This window comes from Myotis myotis, unplaced genomic scaffold, assembly GCF_014108235.1.
Source record: "Myotis myotis isolate mMyoMyo1 unplaced genomic scaffold, mMyoMyo1.p scaffold_m19_p_4, whole genome shotgun sequence".
NCBI lineage: Eukaryota > Metazoa > Chordata > Mammalia > Chiroptera > Vespertilionidae > Myotis > Myotis myotis.
Window position 1 is genome coordinate 40,728,340 of NW_023416346.1, and position 20,406 is coordinate 40,748,745.

A 20,406-nucleotide genomic window follows, 5' to 3' on the forward strand; every position below is an offset into this window, starting at 1 on the left:
ACCTCCCACAAAGGGAGGCCAGACTGTGGCTTAGGCCCTATCCCCAAGGGGAGCAGGGAGCGGGCCTAAGCCGTCACTAGGACATCCCCTGAGGGCTCCCAGTATGTGAGAGGGGGCAGGCTGGGCTGAGGGACACACATACCCCCAGTGCACGAATTTTGTGCACCGGGCCCCTAGTAGTTAATAACTGGTAATAGTTTTGTGTGTATCCTTCCAGAAATTTTATTGGCATATTTACATATATATTGTACATATGCATAAGAAACATAAATGGAATCATACTGCATATGCTATTTTGCTTTTTCACTTTATGGGTGAAATATATGCTGGAGATTTTTCCATGTCAGATAATATAGACAGACTAACTTCACTGCTTTTGATGGCTATAGGGAATTTTATAGTATGTATATACCATAATTTATTTAACTAGTCCTCTTCTGATAGTCATTTAGGCACCTACAAGAAGATTGAATGGTAGGATGAGTCACAGAACCCCAATGTTCCTCAGACCTTCTACTGGCCTGCCACTATCAGGGATCAGGGCCCTATGCTCTAACACCTATCTTAACCTCAAAAGTCCACAACTGCATCAATGGGAGGTCAATAGGGACCTCATACACAGGCTTGTCCTGGCAGAAATCAAGAATAAACTTATACACTGGGAATAAAACCACACCATCCTCAAGGTTTTTACCCACTTTCAACAATGATCAAGAGGGGCCCAGGCATATCCTGTCCTTCTCTTTGTCCACACTCCCTCCCTTGATACCTAGTCTCAAAGCTTTGAATATGCCAATGATACCCACATTTATATTTCCAGCCTAGATTTCTTCTTTGAACTCCAGACTCTATATCCAACTGCCTACTTGACTTCTCTGCTTGGATATCTAAAGGATATTTCAATTCATGTTCAAAACTGTACTTCTAGATTCTCTCCATTTCAGACCCTGCCAAACACATCAAGTCCCCAAACCTATTTTACCCACAGTCTTCAGTTATTGACAACTCCATCCTTTCATGTTTTCAGACCCAAAATTGTGGGAATTTTCTTAATTCCTCTCTTTCATATTCCACACTCAAGGCATTGGCAAATCCTATTGACTCTTCAAAATATATAAAAAAAAATTGACCACTTCTAATGACCTTCACAGCTACCTTCCTGGTTCAAGTCATCATCATCTCTCTTTTTTTTTCATTTAAATTCTTTATTGTTTAAAGTATTACACATGTCTCCTTTTCCCCCCATTGACCTCTCCCTGGCTTCTCCCATCCCCAGCACATGCCCTCACCCCCCTACTGTCTGTGTCCATTGGTTATGCTTATATGCATGCATGCAAGTCCTTTAGTTGATCTCTTACCCACATCCCCTCCTCCTCTGCCTTCCCTCTGAGGTTTGACAGGCTGTTTGATGCTTCTATGTCTCCGGCTCTATTTTTGTTCATCAGTTTATGTTGTTCATTGGTATATTCCACAAATGAATGAGATCATGGAGTATTTATCTTTCACTGACTGGCTTATTTCGCTTAGCATAATGCTCTCTGGGTCTATCCATGCTGTTGCAAATGTTAAGAGTTCTTTGTTTTTTTTTTACAGCAGTGTAGTATTCCATTGTATAGACGTAGTCATCATCATCTCTTGCCTGGATTATTTTAATAGCCTCCAAACTGGTCTTTTACTTCTTCCTTCCACCACAATTTATTCTTGACACATGCCAGGTTTTCCTATTAAAAATGAAAGGCAAATTAAAGTATCTTCTCTGCACAAACCTTTCCAATGGCTCCCCATCTCAACCAGAGTAAAACCATTATCTGTAAAATAGCTTATATGGTTTTTAATTGGATTCCTATTATCTCTTTGACTCCCCCTCCTCTTCATTCTCCTCCTCCTTCTCCCCTTCCTTGCCTTTTCTTAGTCTTCTCCAGTCACAGTGACTTCCTTGCTCTTTTTCTAACACCTTGGGCATACACATACCTTAGGATCATTACACTGGTTGTTCCTTCTTCTTGGAAAGCTCTACCCCAAATCTCCACATGACTACATCCCTCACCTCCTTCAGGCCTCTGTTCAAATGGTACCTTTTCAATAAGGTATGTCTCTACTCTCCTCATTGAAAAATGCCAACTCCCCTCATGCCTTTACTCAATTCAAATTTTCCACAGCATACTATAAAATTTGTTTAGAAAGACAAATGTATGTATTAGAGAGGATGTGAGACACTGGAACCCTCATACTTGCTGGATGGAAAATAAAATGGTACAACCTCTTTGAAAAACAGTTTGGTACTTCTACATAATGTCAAAAATAGAGTTACCGTATGATCCAGCAATTCCACTCCTCAGTATATACTCAAGAGAAATGAAAATATATGCTCATGAATGTTCATAACAGCATTATTCATAATTGCTAAAAAGTAGAAATGACCCAAATATCCTTAAACTGGTGAATTGACAAACAAATGTAGCATATCCATACAATGGAATATTATTTGGCCATAAAATAATTAAATACTAATACATGTTACAACATGGATGAGCCTTGAAAATATTAGGTAAAGTAAAGCAGCCACACACACACAAAAAAACCATATTGTGTGGGTCTATTTATATGGAATTTCCAGAATGGGTAAACATATAGAGACAGAAAGTAGATTAGTGATTTCCAGGGTATAGGGAAAGGAGAGTACGGGATATGACAGCTAAGGAATAAAGTGTCTCTTTTGTGGATGATAAAAATGTTCTAAAATTAGAAAGAGGCAATGGTTGCACAACTCTGTGAATGTACTAAAACCATTGTACAGTATGCTTTCAAAGGGTGAATTTCACAGTATGCAAATTACTATCTGAAGAAAATAATTTATGTAAATTATATCTGAAGAAGCTGTTATCTAAGGGAATTTAACCGGGAAAAAAATATTGTGTTGATATTTTTGGCAGAGAAGCCAAGCCTCGCTGTGGCTGGACCAAAAGCCTGGGTCCCGGGTGCCAGAGGAAAACTGGTGCCTGCAGCCAGGGGAAGGAAGAAGGAAGGCCTAATGTACAAATCTTCATGCAACGGGCTTCTAGTCATATATAATAAACCTTATTAAGTAGTGTATGTGTTATGAAGTTTTCTACATCCTTATGTATTCGCCTAATCTGTTGATTTATGAGAGAAATATTTTACGTCGAATATGCCCAAAAGTATACCAGCAATCTTAATACCTATCTCTTGTAAAGTCTTTCTGAACTGTTTCAAACCTTTCCCACTTTCCCAAACTTCCACCACCCTCTCCTGTTCCATCACATCCTACTTTATACATAAAACAGAAGAAAAGATAGGATTGCTCTTATCTGCCTGCTAACAAACATACAACTTAAAAAAGTCTACCCCATCCCATTCCATTTAACTTTTCTTATTTGTATAGCTCTCCCTTTTTCTGAGACTAATCTCTCCACCTTACCTTTTTTTAAAATCCTCACCCGAGGATATGCTTTTTAAATTGATTTTAGAGCAGAAGGGAGAGGGAGAGAGAAACACTAATGTAAGAGAGAAACGCCTATTGGTTACCTCCCATACCCACCCCACCAAGGGATCCAACCTACAACCTGGGCATGTGCCTACACCAGGAATCAAACCCGCAACTTTTCCATGCATGGGATGAGCACACTAGCCAGGGCACTCCACTTGACTTTTGAATTCCATACCTTTCCACTTACTCAGAAGCCTGGCCTTACTAATTTTCCTTTTTCTCTCTTAACTTAGTTCTCTCTCCTCTCTTTCTCTCTCTCTCCCCCCTGACCCCTCCTCAACCCTCCCCTTCTCTATCTATATGTCTCTCAAGAGGTGAAGTTTAATTCCCCTCTCCTTGAAACTGGGCTGGTCTTAGTGCCTTGCAGCTTCCACCTGGGCCTCTTGGAACACTCACTCTTGGACTCTTGAGATGCCATGTAACAAGTCTGCTTACCCAAAGTCTATCTTTCTGTGAGAAGACCCAAGCTAGCCAGGTGGAGATACTATCTAGAGAGAAAGATGCCCAACTATTCTAGTTCCTAGGCATTCAGGTCACCCCAACTGAGGGCCCAGACATCATGAAGCATAAATGAGCTGTCCATGATATTCCTTATCTGAATTTCTGACCCAAATTACCATGAGACATGATGATGATGATGATGATGATGATGATGATGATGACGACGACGACGGTTTTAAGTCACTAAATTTTGGGATTGTGTGTTATACAGAAATAAATAATTGGAAGTTAAAAATGGCCTCATGTTGCTAAATGTAATAGACATGTTTGCATCCCTATGTATTTGACCTGTTAGCAGCTCTTGACACAATTAATCATTCTCTCTTCTTTTAATATGTTTTTTTAAAATTGATTTCAGAGAGAGGATGGGAGAGGGATAAAAATATCAATGATGACAGGGAATTATTGATTGACTGCCTCCTGCATGTGCCCTACTGGGGATTGAGTCTGCAACCTGAGCATGTGCCCTGACCGGAATGGAAGTGAGACCTCCTGGTTTATAGGTCGACACTCTAGCCACACTGGCCAGGGCTGGGGATGTTTCATTTGCTCAGGGAACCTTTCTTGACCACTCCTACAGAGCACTCATTACAGTTGTAATTTTTGTGTATTCAAATAAATATTTGAATATTTGTCTCCCTGATTAGACTATAAGCTTCAGGCTGCAGACATCAAGGTCAGTTTGCTTGTTACTATGCTCACAGTACCTAACTCAATGTGTGGCACATATTAGGTGCTAAACATATATTTTTGGAGGAAAGTAGGGAAGAAGGAAGGAAAGGGAGGAGAGAAGGATGGAAGAGAAAAGGGGAAATAGGAGGGGGGACTCTCCCTCTCCCATGATAGGTTACTTGTAAATTTTTACTCTCCTTGTATTTCTAATAGACTTTGCTTTATATATCTCTAATTCATGTTGTTATGTGCATAAAGGTCCATGATTGTCATATATTCTTAGTCGAGTGCACCTTTTATCAATATTAAATATCCCTTTGTCTCTTTTAATATTTTAGCTCTGAATTCTATCTTTGTTTGATTCAAATGGTGCTCTTTTTTTGCTAGCATTTAGACAACTCAGAATTTTACTGTTTCTTTGCTCACACTATTTCTTATATTCTACATGTTCTTCTTTTCAAGATTCATTTTTTTATTTTGCTGTAAAACCTACCTGAGTAATTCACAATGGTTCTGAATACATCTGCAATGTGCTCTGAATATGTAGAAAAATTAGAGTCTAAAAATCAGAGTTTTGTTCTGTGTATTATTTCCAACTCAGGGCCAATTACTCTATTTATTCATTTTGGTTCTTTTCTTTTATGTTGTATATTTTCTCCAAATATTTTTGCTGATCCTTTTATGTCTATGCATGTTAGTGAATAAGGGACAAACACATCTGCAAAGATAGCTTTTCCTGAGTTTACTCTGCAGTTATGTGTTCCTAGATGGCCCATCTCCTGAGCTGGAGGGCCTTGTGTAAGTAGGTTGCATGTGTTGACTTGTCAGCTTCACTTTGAAGTGGGTATGAAGGAGACAGACTGTTCCCCCTACTTCCTGCAAATTGCCAAAACAATTTTACTGTGGCAATGGAGGACTCCAGTGTATTTCTTCCTGGCCAATTCAATCGATCAGAGGGGGGTTCCCACTACACCCGCTCTTTGTATTTATTCATTCTGAGATTTGATTTTCTCTAGTAATTTTCTCCTGCAGGCCTTGGACTTGACTACTCATCCTCTCTTATCAATATGATCATATCTGATTTCTGTCCTCAAGGAATTCATCTCAATTTCTGAACTACTGATGGTACATTTTCCTTTAAAACCATTCTTGGTTTTTTGTGTGTTTTTTTGTTGTTGTTTTGTTTTTTCCACTCTGATGCTTTAAGGGACTTGGGGAAGAGAAGATGGGAACAAAGTTACAAGCATTTATGTCGTCATCTTGATCTAATCTGACCAAAGTCATTTGCTTATGTCAATTTGCCTGAGGCAAGGAGAGTGGCCAGGGCTCACTCTGAGAGGCAAGAGAAAAGGGCTCCTTCTGGTGATAGCTTCTGATCACCCAGGACTTCCAATAGAGGCCCATTTGGATTTAGAAATCTAGTATTTGCATAGCAATTCTTCTGAGAGAGCCAAGGCACCAACTAGCAGGCACCATCCTAGAGCAGAAAAATTGTGAAAGAAAAAGTACCCCCTTGAGGTGAATTAATTAGAAAAAAGCACCCCTTTGGGTAGTCCAAGTATAAAAATTCTAGCTTTCCTCTGCTGACAGTGGCATCCTGTCATTAGCGATCAAGGCTTGTTGACTAGCAGAATACAGACTAGATTTAATCCTACCTCCAACACAAACACACACACACACACACACACACACACAGGTTTCACTTTGAAGTGGATATGAAGGAGACAGAGACTGTTCCCCCTGCTCCCCGCAAGTTGCCAAATATTCTACAGAACCATATATAGTAAACAATAGCCTCTGTCAATGCCAATTACAATGTCCAGAGATAAGACCTCCATACTCTGGGGCTTCTCCCAATTCCACACAAGCCTGAGAGGTCAGGTTCAAGCTCAGAAAAACTTTCCTTAAGTGAGCCCCCAATAAAATCAGCTTTTTCTCCCTGCTATCTACCACCCCAAGAAATAGGCCTCTGACCTCCCTGAGCCCTTGCACAGCCAACATTACAGAGCAGCCCAGAAAACTCTGACTTTACAAACTAGGCCCTCCTTACTTCTAGTAGAGCCATTCTCAGCACCAAGAGGAAAGGTCTTTAATGCAAATGCCACCGATAGGCTGCTCAGAGACCATTAAACACCACCAGGTCTCTCCAAGAGTTGTGCTCAGAAACTAGGGACAAGGACTCTACCAACCTTCCTCTCCTGCCCCCACAATCTACCCCCACTCACCCAACCTGGGCCATCAGCATATCTACCAGAAGTAATTCTCTTGGCAAATCTATAGGAGATGATACATATAGATATACATATACATATATAGATGTAGATGTAGAAATATATGTGCCCTTCTCTAACACCATCTCCCAGAAATTAGCTATATCAATGGTTTGCTGCATTGTTTTCTTGACTTGTTGCTAGGCTTACTATGAAATGTCAGATGGAAAAGGACAAAAACCATATGATTTCACTCATACCCAGAATATAAAACAAAAAAGTAACAAATAAACAAATGTAACAAAACAAAAACAAGCTCGTAGATACAAACAGAATGGTGGTTACCAGAGGGAAGGGGGGGAGAGTGAAATGTATAAAGGGGATCAAATTTATGTTAATGGATAGATTTTTGTTGGTAAGCAAACAATAGAGCATATAGGTACTGAGTTATAATGTGGTATACCTGAAATTTGTTATTAACTAATGTTACCTCAATAAAAAAATCATTAATTAATTAAACCAGCAGCCATTCCTTATAAAAACTCAATGGAATAAAAGAGGACTTTCTCTCCTCTGCTCCCAGCGGCCAGAACCCAGGGGTAGAGTAGCCCTTGGCGGCCCGGGGGGCGGGCGGCCTTGCCCGTCCAGGTGCCGCACGAGGCACAGGCAAAAAAAAAAAGACTTTCTAAAGAGTATCAAAAAGCCATGAGCAAGCATCATAATCAAGTCGCTTCCCATGAAATTCACAAATAAGACACGAATGTCCTCCATAGTGTTCTGAAGGTTCTAAAATATAATGAACCAAGAAAATGAAATAAGCTGTATAAATCTAAAAGGAAGAAAGACAAGAAGAGGGGGAAAAAGGATAATTGTTTGCAGATGGTATGATTATATGCATTGAGAATCCAAGAAATGCAATGTAAAAACTATTAAAACTGAGAAGTCTATGTAGTGGACATCTACTGTTTTGGTTTGCCCAGCATTCCTTTCTCCCTGCTTCTGATAATAGCACTCTTCTTCCTTTGGAGGTCTACTCCTCACTCACTGTCCTGGTAGGATGGCCTATGAGATTGCCCTACTCCATTCCTTGTATACACACGTGCCTGGCTGGGCCCCTAACCCTGGATGAGTTACCCATAAAATCAAATTCTGCTGGACACAGTGGCAGCTCCAAGGGGAAGGCATGTGACCCAGGCCAGAGATAAAGATCTTTCTTAGAATATTCCAAATCAGAGGTAAAGAAGTAGCTTTCTCTTTTCTTTGGATCTTGAATCCTAAGAACAGTTGGTAGCCCTGTCTCTACTATTTGGAAGAATCTTAGAGAATGAGGCAATGCAAAAAAGAGAGAATCTGAGAATAGAAATGAAGAGATGCATGAGAGCTAATACCATTTGAGTCTCTGGATCCTGGCCTGTCTGAGATTTGCCCTGTCCTTCCCAGTTAAAAAAAATGAATGAACTCCATTTTCTTCTTAAGCTTATTCAAGTTGGTTTTCTGTCACCTGCAAACAAGAGTCTGAACTGATACAAGCTGGATGTAAGATAAATATACCAAATCCCATAGCTTTCTTTTTTTTAAGTATTATAAAGGAGCTCCCTTTTGTTTTATTATTTTCCAACTTTTATTATAATAATTTTCAGACAGAAAAGTCTAAAGAATTTTACCATGAACACCAATATACCCACCACTTAGATTTTACAATTAACATTTTGTTATTATATACCAATAGCTTTCTTTTATTTTAGCAATAACAGAAATAGAAACAGGAAAAAAATGCATCCCATTCACAATAGTGGAAAAAGATATGTGTGAAACACTAACCAGCACAGACAACTAAAGCTCTCATAAAATTCTGCTCTCGCTAGACAAAGGATCAGGAAAGGAGCAACCTAGAAAGACAGAAATTTTTAGATAACTGATTTACTCTAATCAACCACAATGGAAAAAATGTAGCCCCAGCTTCACCCACGCCAGGAATAGCCAAGTGGGAAGCCTAGACTCCAACCTTGGCAGGCTCTCATCCGCACCCCAATCCCCCAGTTCCCTCTGCCCTCCCCCCTCTGTGGAGACTAGGTGGGGAGTCTGAAACCCCGCCCCCTCCCCATTGGTGTGGTATCACAAAGGCAGGAGGGAGTCCCCAGCGGTGTCAGGTAAGAATTGGGCCAGTCTTTGTACAGAATAACCCAGACTTGGGGAAATGTATCTATTTCAGATCATTTGCGGTTTTTTGTTTGTTTGTTTGTTTTGTTTTTTCCTTTTAATGCCAACCAGGCCGCTGCTGGGCTAGTGGGGTTTCCCCTGAAGGGATTGGTCAAAGCTGCTGTCAATCATCCTTGAAATAATTAAATATACGTAGAATCCATGGGTAGAACTTCAGGTGAAGAAAGGTCACAAACGTTGCTATGGTGATTGCTGTTAACTAAAATTCTTCTTAGCCCTTGGGTTTCAGATTCGACTAGATACAGAACAGGACAACAACAAATCCTACTGATTCTCCTGGGACGGTGAGTTAACCCCCCATTCGAGATGGTAAAATGCAGGGAGGGTATTCTTTAGGAACTTTTTACCTGCTTTTGGCCAAGAGTCTAAGTGATGTCACATCTTTGGGCAATTTTAAATTACTCTTTATGTTATACTTCCTTTCATTATACCCAAAAATGTAGAATTCGCATATTAGAAGTAACTAATATGCTATTAGCCTTTACTCACCTGTGATATGGAGAATTTAGAGAAAAACATATTAGAGCCATAGTTATCTCACCACAGGAGGACCCTCAACAGCCACAGCACTATAGCCTGATGAAAAGACCAAAATAAAAGATAATGAGAGACTTGATTCAGATCACAAGTAAGATTATACTTTGGAAAACCCTCCAAATTAGCTGGAGGACACTTTGAAGGGAGATTATTTCTTTTTTATTTTATTTCTTAGCATTCAAGCCAGCAGGGGCTTAAGCCATCATAATATTGAAAAGGACATGTTATACTTCTAGTTAAGATGTTAGTCTGAACAAATGTGCTTTTCTCCCCAAATTAGCTTTAAATGAAAGAAGAAAAATATAAAAATAGAGCCTTAACCACAAGGGATAACAGAGAAGGGTGTGATTAACAGGCCAGAATTGTCGGGATTTTCTTGAAGGTATGAAACAAATAGGATAAAATTGATTGAGAAACCAGAGTCAATGAATCTGTGACATCATAATGATATGGGAGAGGGCTACTGTAAAAGTGAATTCTCTGTTTTCTAACATAGCATCCCAAAGATAGACAATGTCACAGTCACCTGGATCAGAGGATGAGCATGATGATGAGGCCATCTTAGAAGATAATGGTGAGTCAATGAACTAATAAAACTTAGACTTAAGAGCACATTCCCTCCCCCAACGCAGCACATCCCTCACATAGCACATCCCTCACATAGCATGTCCCCCACATAGCACATAAAATAAAATTTAAAAACAAAAAAAAACAAAAAAAACTTAGAGTTAAGTTCAAATAATTTTTAAGAATATGTCTAGGAAGCTTGAGTTAATTATTAAGAAGTTATTCCTAAGAAGATAAAGCATAATGAAACCATCAATAGAAAATTAATAGCAAGGTGGAAATAAATTTCCCAAGAGAGATTGTTATTAGGTAATGGTGGTCAAGAGGGCACTTCTGCTTTTGCTTTCCTGTGGTTGTTTTATAGTGAGAATGAATTTGTGTAATATTTTGGCAAAAAAAAACCACTTTAAAGTTTGGTAGTATTAAGTGTTGCTAATGGTGGGTGCAATCAGCAGTCATTCTGAAAGTGGGAGTGTATGCACAACATTTCTGAAGAGTAATATGGCAATCTATCAAAATTTTAAATATACCTTCCCCTTGACACAATACTACTTCTCCAAATAAATCCTCAAAACTACTTTTACACATTCACACATATCTATGTTACAGGATATTTACTGCTACATAATTGTCATAGCAAAAAAATTTGGAAATAACCAAATATACAAAAACTAGAGGCCCAGTGCACAAAATTCATACACAGGTAGGATCCCTAGGCCTGGCCAGTGATCAGGGCAGATCTGAGCCTTCTGGCTGCCCGCTGGGGCCTTCCTTTGTTCCGTACCGCCCCCTTCTGGTCAACGCACATCATAGCGAGAGATCGAACTCGCAGTCTCCCGAACTCCCGAGGGGACACTTTGCATATTAGTCTTTTATATATATAGACTAGGGGCCCGGTGCATGAAGATTTGTGCACGGGGGTTGGGTCCCTCAGCCCGACCTGCACCCTCTCCAATCTGGGAGCCCTCAGGGGAGCCCTCTCCAATCTGGGAGTTTCTGTCTGTATTTGCAATCATGTGAGCAAATTGTCTGAGACCCCAACCCAGTCTGGTTTGATGCTCACAGAATAGTAGTCTTTTTTTTTTATTCTTTGCTCCATTGGTGGAGATTTCCTAGAAGTTGCAGGATATCTTCCTTTTAGTTTTTCCTTGACATTCTGACTTTACTTATGTCTGTCACATTTGCTTTTCCTCCATCCCCCACCCGCAACAGTAACTGGCTCCAGGCTCACTTTGCTCTAGTGCAGCCGTGGGCAAACTACGGCCTGCGGGCCGGATCCAGCCCGTTTGAAATGAATAAAACTAAAAAAAAAAAAAGACCATACCCTTTTATGTAATGATGTTTACTTTGAATTTATATTAGTTCACACAAACACTCCATCCATGCTTTTGTTCCGGCCCTCCGGTCCAGTTTAAGAACCCATTGTGGCCCTCGAGTCAAAAAGTTTGCCCACCCCTGCTCTAGTGTCTAGGAGATCCCACAATGTGTCTGCCACCAGAATTACGATTCCCAGCATTCCAGGAGCTCCCCACACTCTTGGTTTATTCGCTGTCCCACCCCGCCCCGCCCCCTGGCTGCTCTGCACGTGCACACTACCCACAGGCCTGCCACAGTGACATGGAGGGCGTTCCTGCCCCGCCCCCGGCCACTCCAGGCCTATGTGCGGGCCTACAGGCTCAGAGCGGCCTGAATCCCGAGGATGCCCATCCCTGGGACCCAGGCTGCTTGGCATCGGTACGCATGCAAGCAGCCACCCTGCCCCCAGCTGCTCCGCGCCTGCATATGTAAATTAACCTGCCATCTTTGTTGGGTTAATTTGCATACCCACTCTTGATTGGCTGGTGAGTATAACAGAGGTATGGTCAATTTACAAGTTTCTATTTTATTTATATACTAGAGGCCCAGTGCACGAATTCATGCACAGGTGGGGTCCGGCCGGCCCGGCCCCAATCAGGGCAGATTGGGCTGGGCCTGTCGGGAGGAGGAAATGGTGGGAGATTGGCTGGCCAGCCTGTCTTGATTGGGGCCCGATCAGGGCCAGGCTGGCTGGGAGGAGGGGCCGTGGGTGATTGGCCAGTGGGCCCCGCCCCTGATGCGTTTGGGGGACCAATTGGGGGTGGGGTTGGCCATGGGATTGGGGGACCAATTGGGGGTGGGGCTGTGGGCTGTTGGCCAGCTGGCCCTGCCCCGAATGGGGTGGGGGTTGCTGTCCGGGGGTCAGCGGCCTGGGGGAGGAGCCATGGGTGGTTGGCCAGCCAGCCCTGCCCCTGATTGGGGTCGGGGGGCCGATCTGGGGTGGGTCTAGGTGGGGGAGGGGCTGCAGGAGGTTGGCTGGCTGGCCCCATCCCCTTTTGGGGTGGGGAAGGCGATCAGAGGCAGGGCTGGCGAGGGGGAGGGGCTGCAGGCTGATCAGGGTGGTGGGGGCCCATAGGGGGTGGGGCCAGCTGGGGAGAGGGGCTTTGGGAGGTTGGCCAGCTGGCCCCACCCCATGATCGGGCTGGTTCACTGGCCACAGTGGGCATCGTAGCAACTGGTCATCCCATTACGGCATTATGGTCACTGGCTTTTATATATATATAGATATATAGATATGGGAGTGGTTTAAAAAATGTAGAATATGTTTACTACAAAATAGTATGCATCCCTTAAACAGAATGATATAGATCTCTATGTACTATCATAGAAAGATCTCTAATGTATATTAAGGGCTTTTTTCAAAGTACATTAAGTTTTAAAAGAAAATTGTAAGCCCAAAGTAGAAGGAATGAAATAATAAAGATCAGAGTGGAAACAAATGATATAGAAACTAAAAAAATAATAATAATACAAAAGATCAACGAAACCGAGAGCTGGTTCTTTGAAAAGATAAACAAGATTGATAAACCTTTAGCCAGACTCATCAAGAAAAAAAGACAGAGGACCCAAATAAATAAATCAGAAATGAAAGAGGCAAAGTAATAACTGACATCACAGAAATACAAAGTATTGTAAAAGAATATCATTAAAAGCAATAGGCCAACAAATTGGACAACCTGAGCAAAATGGACAAATTCCTAGAAACATACAATCTTCCAAAACTCAATTAAGAAGAATAAGAAAACTGAATAGACTGTTAACTAATTAAATTGAAGCAGTAGTCTAAAAAAATAAAAAATAAAAATCTTCTAGCAAACAAAAGTCCTAGATCTGGTGGCTTCACAGGTGAGTTTTACCAAACATTCAAAGAACTACCACCTACTCTCCTCAAACTATCAAAAAAATAAATTCAAGAAGGAACACTTTCAAGCTCTTTCCATGAGGCCAGCATTATGCTAATTTCAAAACTAGATAAACTACAACAAAAGAAAATTATAGGCCAATATCCCTGATGAACATAGGTACTAAAATACTCAACAAAATATTAGCAAATCTGATCCAGCAATACATTAAAAAGATCATACACCACGACCAAATGGGATTTATTCCAGGGATGTAAGGCTGGTACAATATTCACAAATCAAAAAATGTTATACATCACATAAACAAAATGAAGACTAAAAATCACATGATCATATCAACAGACACAGAAAAAGCATTCAACAAAATCCAGCACCCAATTATGATAAAAGTGGGAATAGGGATCAGACCTCAACATAATAAAGGCCATATATGACAAACCTACAGCCAACATCATACTCAATGGGCAAAAACTAAAAGTGTTCCCCTTAAGATCAGGAACATGACAGGGATGTCTGCATTCACCACTCTTATTCAACATGGCACTGCAAGTCCTAGCCACAGCAATCAGACAAGAAGAAGAAATAAAAAGCATCCAATTGGCAAGAAGGAAGTAAAACTGTCATCATTTATAGATGACATGATATTGTACATAGAAAACCCTAAAGACTCCACCAAAAATGGTACTAGGTCTAATAAACAAATTTGGCAAAGTGGCAGGATACAAAATTAATATTCAAAAATTGATAACATTTCTATGCACCAATAATGAACTATCAGAAAAAGAAATTAAGAAAACTACCTACTTACCATTGCAACAAAAAATAAGATACCTAGGAATAAACCTAATCAAGGAGGTAAAAGACCTATATTCTGAAAGCTATAGGACATTAGAAAAATAAATAGAAGAATATACAAACCAGTGGAAGTATAAACTATGTTCCTGGATACGAAGAATTAATATCATTAAAATGTCCATAATAGCCCTATCTGGTTTGGCTCAGTGGATAGAGCATCAGCCTGGGGACTGAAGAGTCCCAGGTTCGATTCCGGTCAAGGGCAAGTACTTTGGTTGCAAGCACATCCCCAGTAGGGGGTGTGCAGGAGGCAGCTGATCGATGCTTCTCTCTCATTGATGTTTCTAACTCTCTATCCCTCTTCCTTCCTCTCTGTAAAAGATCAATAAAATATACTTAAAAATAAATGTCCATAATACCCAAAGCAAATTATAGAATCAACACAATCCCTATTAAAATACTGACAGTTGCCAAAACCGGTTTGGCTCAGTGGATAGAGCGTCGGCCTGCTGACTGAAAGGTCCCAGGTTCGATTCCGCTCAAGGGCATGTACCTGGGTTGCGGGCACATCCCCAGTAGGAGATGTGCAGGAGGCAGCTGATCGATGTTTCTCTCTCATCGATGTTTCTAACCCTCTATCTCTCTCCCTTCCTCTCTGTAAAAAATCAATAAAATATATTAAAAAAATAATAATAAAATAAAATACTGACAGCATATTTCACAGAACTAAAACAAATATTCCAAAACTTTATTTGGAACCAAAAAAGACCCTGAATAGCCTCAGAAATCTTGATATAGAAGAACAAAATTGGAGGGATAATACCGGGTATTAAACTACACTACAAAGCCATTGTAATCAAAACAGCTTGGTACTGGCACAAAAACAGACGTATACATCAATAGAACAGAATAGAGAGCCCAGAAATCAACCCACACCATTATGGCCAATTAATATTTGACAAAGAAGGCAAGAACATACAACGGAGTTAAGACAGTCTCTGCAATAAATTGTCTTGGGAAAATTGGAAAGGAGTGTGCAAAAAAAATGAAACTAGAATACCAACTTACACCATACACAAGAATAAACTCAAAATGGATAAAAGACTTAAATGTAAGTCATGAAACCACAAAAATCCTAAAATAAAATAGGCAGTAAAATCTCAGACATCTCATATAGCAGTATTTTATTTATTTATTTATTTATTTATTTATTTATTTATTTATTTATTTCATCCTCACCTAAGGATATTTTTTCCATTGCTCTTCAGAGAGAATGAAAGGGAGGGAAGGAAGGGGTGAGAGAGAGAGATAAATATTGATGTGAGAAAGACACATTGACTGGTTGTCTCTCGCATGCGCCACATGCAAACCCAAAATCCAGGTACATGCATTGAACCCAAGAGCTTTCAGTGAGGATGTAGAGAAAAGGAACCCTAGTACACTGTTGGTGGGAATGCAAACGGGTGCAGCCGCTGTGAAAAACAGCATGGAGTCCCCTCAAAAAAATTAAAAATGGAACTGTCTTATGACCTACCAATCCCACTTCTGGGAATCTATATATATAAAAAAGCATAAGCAAATGAACAACTGGTCAACTGTTCAACTGGTCGCTATGACGCACACTGACCACCAGGGGGCAGATGCTCAACACAGGAGCTGCCCCTGGTGGTCAGTTCACTCTCACAGCCAACCTCCTGCAGCTGGCCAACCTCCTGCGGTCCCTCCCCCTGGCTGGCCAACCTTCCGTGGCCCCTGCCCCTCAGCCAGCCAACCTCCTGTGGCCCGGATTGGCCCTGATCGTAGCCAGGCCAAGGGACCCCACCCATGCACGAATTCATGCACTGGGCCTCTAGTATATCATAAAAATCCTGAAACACCAATCAGAAAGAATATATGAACCCCAATGTTCATAGCAGCACTATTTACAATAGCTAAGATCTGGAAACAGTCCAAGTGCGCATCAGTAAATGAGTGGATAAAAAAGCTGTGGTACATTTAAACAAAGGAATACTATGCAGCTGTAAAAAAGAAGGACCTCTTATCCTTTGAGATGTGAAGGGCCCTGGAGAGTATTATGGCTAACTGAAATAAGCCAGTCAGAGAAATACAAGCATCACATGATCTCACTTAAATGTGGAATCTAATGAACAAAATAAACTACCAAACAAAATATGCCCAGAGGCATGGAAGTGTAGCACAGACTGACAGATCTCAGAGGGAAGGGAGTGGGGAGGAGTGGGCAGAGAATAGCCAAATAACTTATATGCATATATACATAATCCATGGACACAGACAATAGTGTGGTGAAGGCCTGGGATAGGGCAGGAATGGGGTGGAGGGAGGCAATGGAGGACATTTGTAATACCCTCAACAGTAAAGATAAGTAAAATTTTAAAATAACTGTATAACACTAAAAATAAATACTATGTGACTTTGAAAAAGAAGGCTCTCTTACCCTTTGCAACACCGTGGATGGACCTGGAGGTTATTATGCTAAGGGAAATAAGCCAGTCAGAGAAAAACAAATATCACATAATCTCACTTATATGTGGAATCTAATGAATAAAATAAACTGCCGCCCAGCTGTTTTGGCTCAGAGGATAGAGCGTCAGCCTGTGGACTGAAGGGTCCTGTGTTCGATTTCAGTCAAGGGCACATGCCTGGGTTGTGGACTCAATCCACAGTAGGGAGTATGCAGGAGGTAGTCGATCAATGATACTCTCTCATCATTGATATTTCTATCTCTCTCTCCCTCTTCCTTCATCTCTGAAATCAATAAAAATATATTTAAAAAATAAACTGCAAAACAAAATATGTCCAGAGACATGGATTCATGGAACAGACTAACAGATCTCAGAGGGGAGGCGGTGGGGGTATGGGAAGAGGTTAACCAAAGAACATATATGCATATATGCATAGTCCTTGGACACAGACAATCCTATATAATAGAAGGCTAATATGCAAATCAGCCGAACAGCAGAAAGACCAGTCGCTATGACGCGCACTGACCACTAGGGGCAGACGCTCAATGCAGGAGCTGCCCCCTGGTGGTCAGTGCGCTCCCACAGGGGGAGTGCTGTTCAGCCAGAAGCCGGGCTCACGGCTGGCGAGTGCAGCGGCGGTGGTGGAAGCCTCTCCCACCTCCATGGCAGCACTAAGGATGTCTGATTGCTGGCTTAGTGCCGGGAGCCGGTCCATGCTTGCTGTTTCAAGGGACCTGGCATATATGGCATACTGTTCTTAATATGTTTGCTCACCTTCTTGGCACTATGTGTTTTAACCAAGGTCTCTGAGAAAGGGTGTTTCCCCAGGTAGGGATTTTCCCCTGAAGTTAGGGAGGGAATAAAACCTCTTAACTAAGTGCCAGGCGGGTAATTAATCACTTTAACTATGAACAATCATGCTTAAGCTACATAATCTTTACTCCCTGGAACGGAGATAAGAAACGCCCTAACCTTTGTAATAGAGATTGATAGGATTGAATCAACTGGTATAAATACAGATGTAATAAGACAGCAAGACTCAGAACTTAGAATACAGAGCTTAGAACACAGAACTAAGAAGACAGAACCTACACAGAACCTACAGACAGAAGAACTTCGCTGGAGAGAACATGGCAAAAGATCCTGGACTGAACCTGACTACAGAAACTGGCAAGAGAACCTGACTAGAACCTGGTGACTGAACCTGGCTGGAGAACCTGGACAGAACCTAGCTGAAGAACCTAGCGAGGGAACATGGCTACAGAACCTGGCTGGAGAACCTGGAGAACCTAGCAAGAGAACATGGACACAGAACCTGGCTGGAGATCCTAAGCAGAACTTTGCTGGAGATCCAGAGCAGAACTTGGCTGGAGAACCTGGCTGGAGAACCTAGCAAGAGAACATGGACACAGAACCTGGCTGGAGATCCTGGCTAGAGACCCTGGCTAGGCTGCTGATCAACTGAACGCTGTCTCTGTGTCATTCCTTCTTCGCCGACTCCATCCACACCTTTGGGGACCCCTGGACCTGCTGGGGTTGGACCCCAGCAGCTTAGGCCCGCTCCCCATGGGCTCCCAGACTGCGAGAAGGTGCAGACCAGGCTGAGGAACCCCCCAAGTGCATGAATTCCATGCACCGTGCCTCTAGTAGTGTGATAAAGGCCTGGGAAGGGTTGGGTAAAGGGGGTTATAGAGATGGGAAATGGGGGAAATCTGAAATACTCTCAACAATAAAAAAAGGCCCTGAAGTAGAAAACAAAAAGCAAATTATGGAGCTATATGTACAGTAATGATACCATTTAAAAATACCAAAGTTGCCCAGCTGGTGTAGCTTAGTGGTTGAGCATTGATCTATCAACCAGGAGGTCATGGTTTGATTCCCAGTCAGGGCACATTCCCAGGTTGCAGGCTCAATAGAGGGCATACAGGAGGCAGCCGATCAATGATTCCCTCTCATCGTTGATGTTTCTATCTCTCTCTCCCTCTCCCTTCCTTTCTGAAATCAATAAAAATATATTTTAAAAAATACCAAAGCTTCCTAATAGTATACTAGAGACCCAGTGCATGAAATTTGTGCACTGAGGGGGTGGTCCCTCAGGCCAGCCTGCACGCTCTCGCAGTCTGGGACTCATTGGGGGATGTCTGACTGCCAGCTTAGGCCCTCTCCCCACAGTTGGACATCCCTCTCGCAGTCCAGGACCCCTCGCTCCTTACTGCCCGCCTGCTGACTGGTCCTTACTGCTCGGCTTGCTGCTCCTTAGTGCTGCCATGGAGGCAGGAGAGGCTCCCACCACCACCGCTGCACTCGCCACCTGTGAGCCTGGCTTCTGGCTGAGCGGCACTTTCCCAGTGGGAGCGCACTGACCACCAGGGGGAAGCACCTACGTTGAGCATCTGGCCCCTGGTGGTCAGTGTGCATCATAGCAACTGGTCGTTCTAGTTATTCCACCATAACAGTCGCTTAGGCTTTTATTATATAGATATACAAATATATATGTACATATATACTGTGGAAGACAATGCACCAAACGTAACAGTGAAGGAACACTTCCACGTTTTATCCTATAATCTTCAATATGGTTTGTTTTTTTACAAGAATATATATGTGTGTCATTTGTATAAGTAAACTAAACTGAAAGATAACCATCAATAAACTGTAAATAGTGTGTAGACCTTCCATTAATAGTTGAAAAAAAAGGGAAATAAATAAATTCAGTCAGTCTACCAAAAGTGAGAAAAGAGTAAAAAGAAACCACAACCAAGTTTGATGATTAGAATTTTTAAAAAAGTGACAGGAGGCTCTACTAGATGTGGCTCAGTGGTTGAGCATTGTCCCATGCACCAAAAGGTTGCTGTTTCAATTACAGGTCAGGGTACATATCCAGATTGCAGGTTCGATCCCTGGTCAGGTGTGTGCAGGAAGTAACTGATGGATGTTTCTCTTTCACATCGATGTCTCTCTCTCTCTCTCTCTCTCTCTCTTCCCCTCTCTCTAAAAAAATCAATAAAAACATTAATTTTTTAAAATCTTTATTGTTGAGATTATTACAGATGTCTCTCTTTTTCCCCCTCATAGCTCCCCTCCACCCAGTTCCCACCCCACCCCAGGCCCTTGTCACCCTATTGTCTGTGTCCATAGGTCCTGCATACATGCATATAAGATCTTTTGCTCAGTGGTTAGAGCACCAGCCCTCAGACTGAAGGGTCACAGGTTTGATTCCCGGTCCTACCCAAACGATGTGTCTCTCTCACATAGATGTTTCTCTCTCACACAGCATTATAATACATGCATTTGCTTAAATGGGTCACGTTTTTCTCAGACCTCCATGTTTTTGTACACACTGTTCCTTTTTTCAAGTAACCCAAAGGTTTCCAGATCTCATATCTTGATATTATAAAATAAGTTCAGATTTGTATAATTAGTATAAAAATTACAACTCTAAGCCCCTATCTTGTTGCCCAAGGAAAGTCTATTCTTCTACCAGGCTGGACAGTGCTTCCTCCAGCCCCCAAGTAATTTCAGGGAACCCACCACAAATTCTTAAATGCTCTGAAAATCAGTCTTAGTTGTCAATTGTCATCCCTGACAGCTATTCTTTTCCCAAACTGCTATGCTCCAGAGTTTAACTTTGACTTTTAAAAACTTTTAATTATATAATTTTAATACATACAAAGGAATATTTGTGACATGTGATT

General features: G+C 41.6%; 1 protein-coding gene across 1 annotated transcript in view; it reads right to left on the reverse strand.

The window, feature by feature from the left end:
* Positions 1-9,684, reverse strand: part of MCTS1 (MCTS1 re-initiation and release factor) — a 35,410-nt gene extending 25,726 nt beyond the window's left edge. Inside the window, exon 1 of the mRNA XM_036304092.1 lies at positions 9,601-9,684. Within this exon, the coding sequence (XP_036159985.1) occupies positions 9,601-9,641 (41 nt within the window). The 5' untranslated portion in view covers positions 9,642-9,684. The remainder of the gene's footprint in view (positions 1-9,600) is intronic.
* Positions 9,685-20,406: the final 10,722 nt, after the last annotated feature.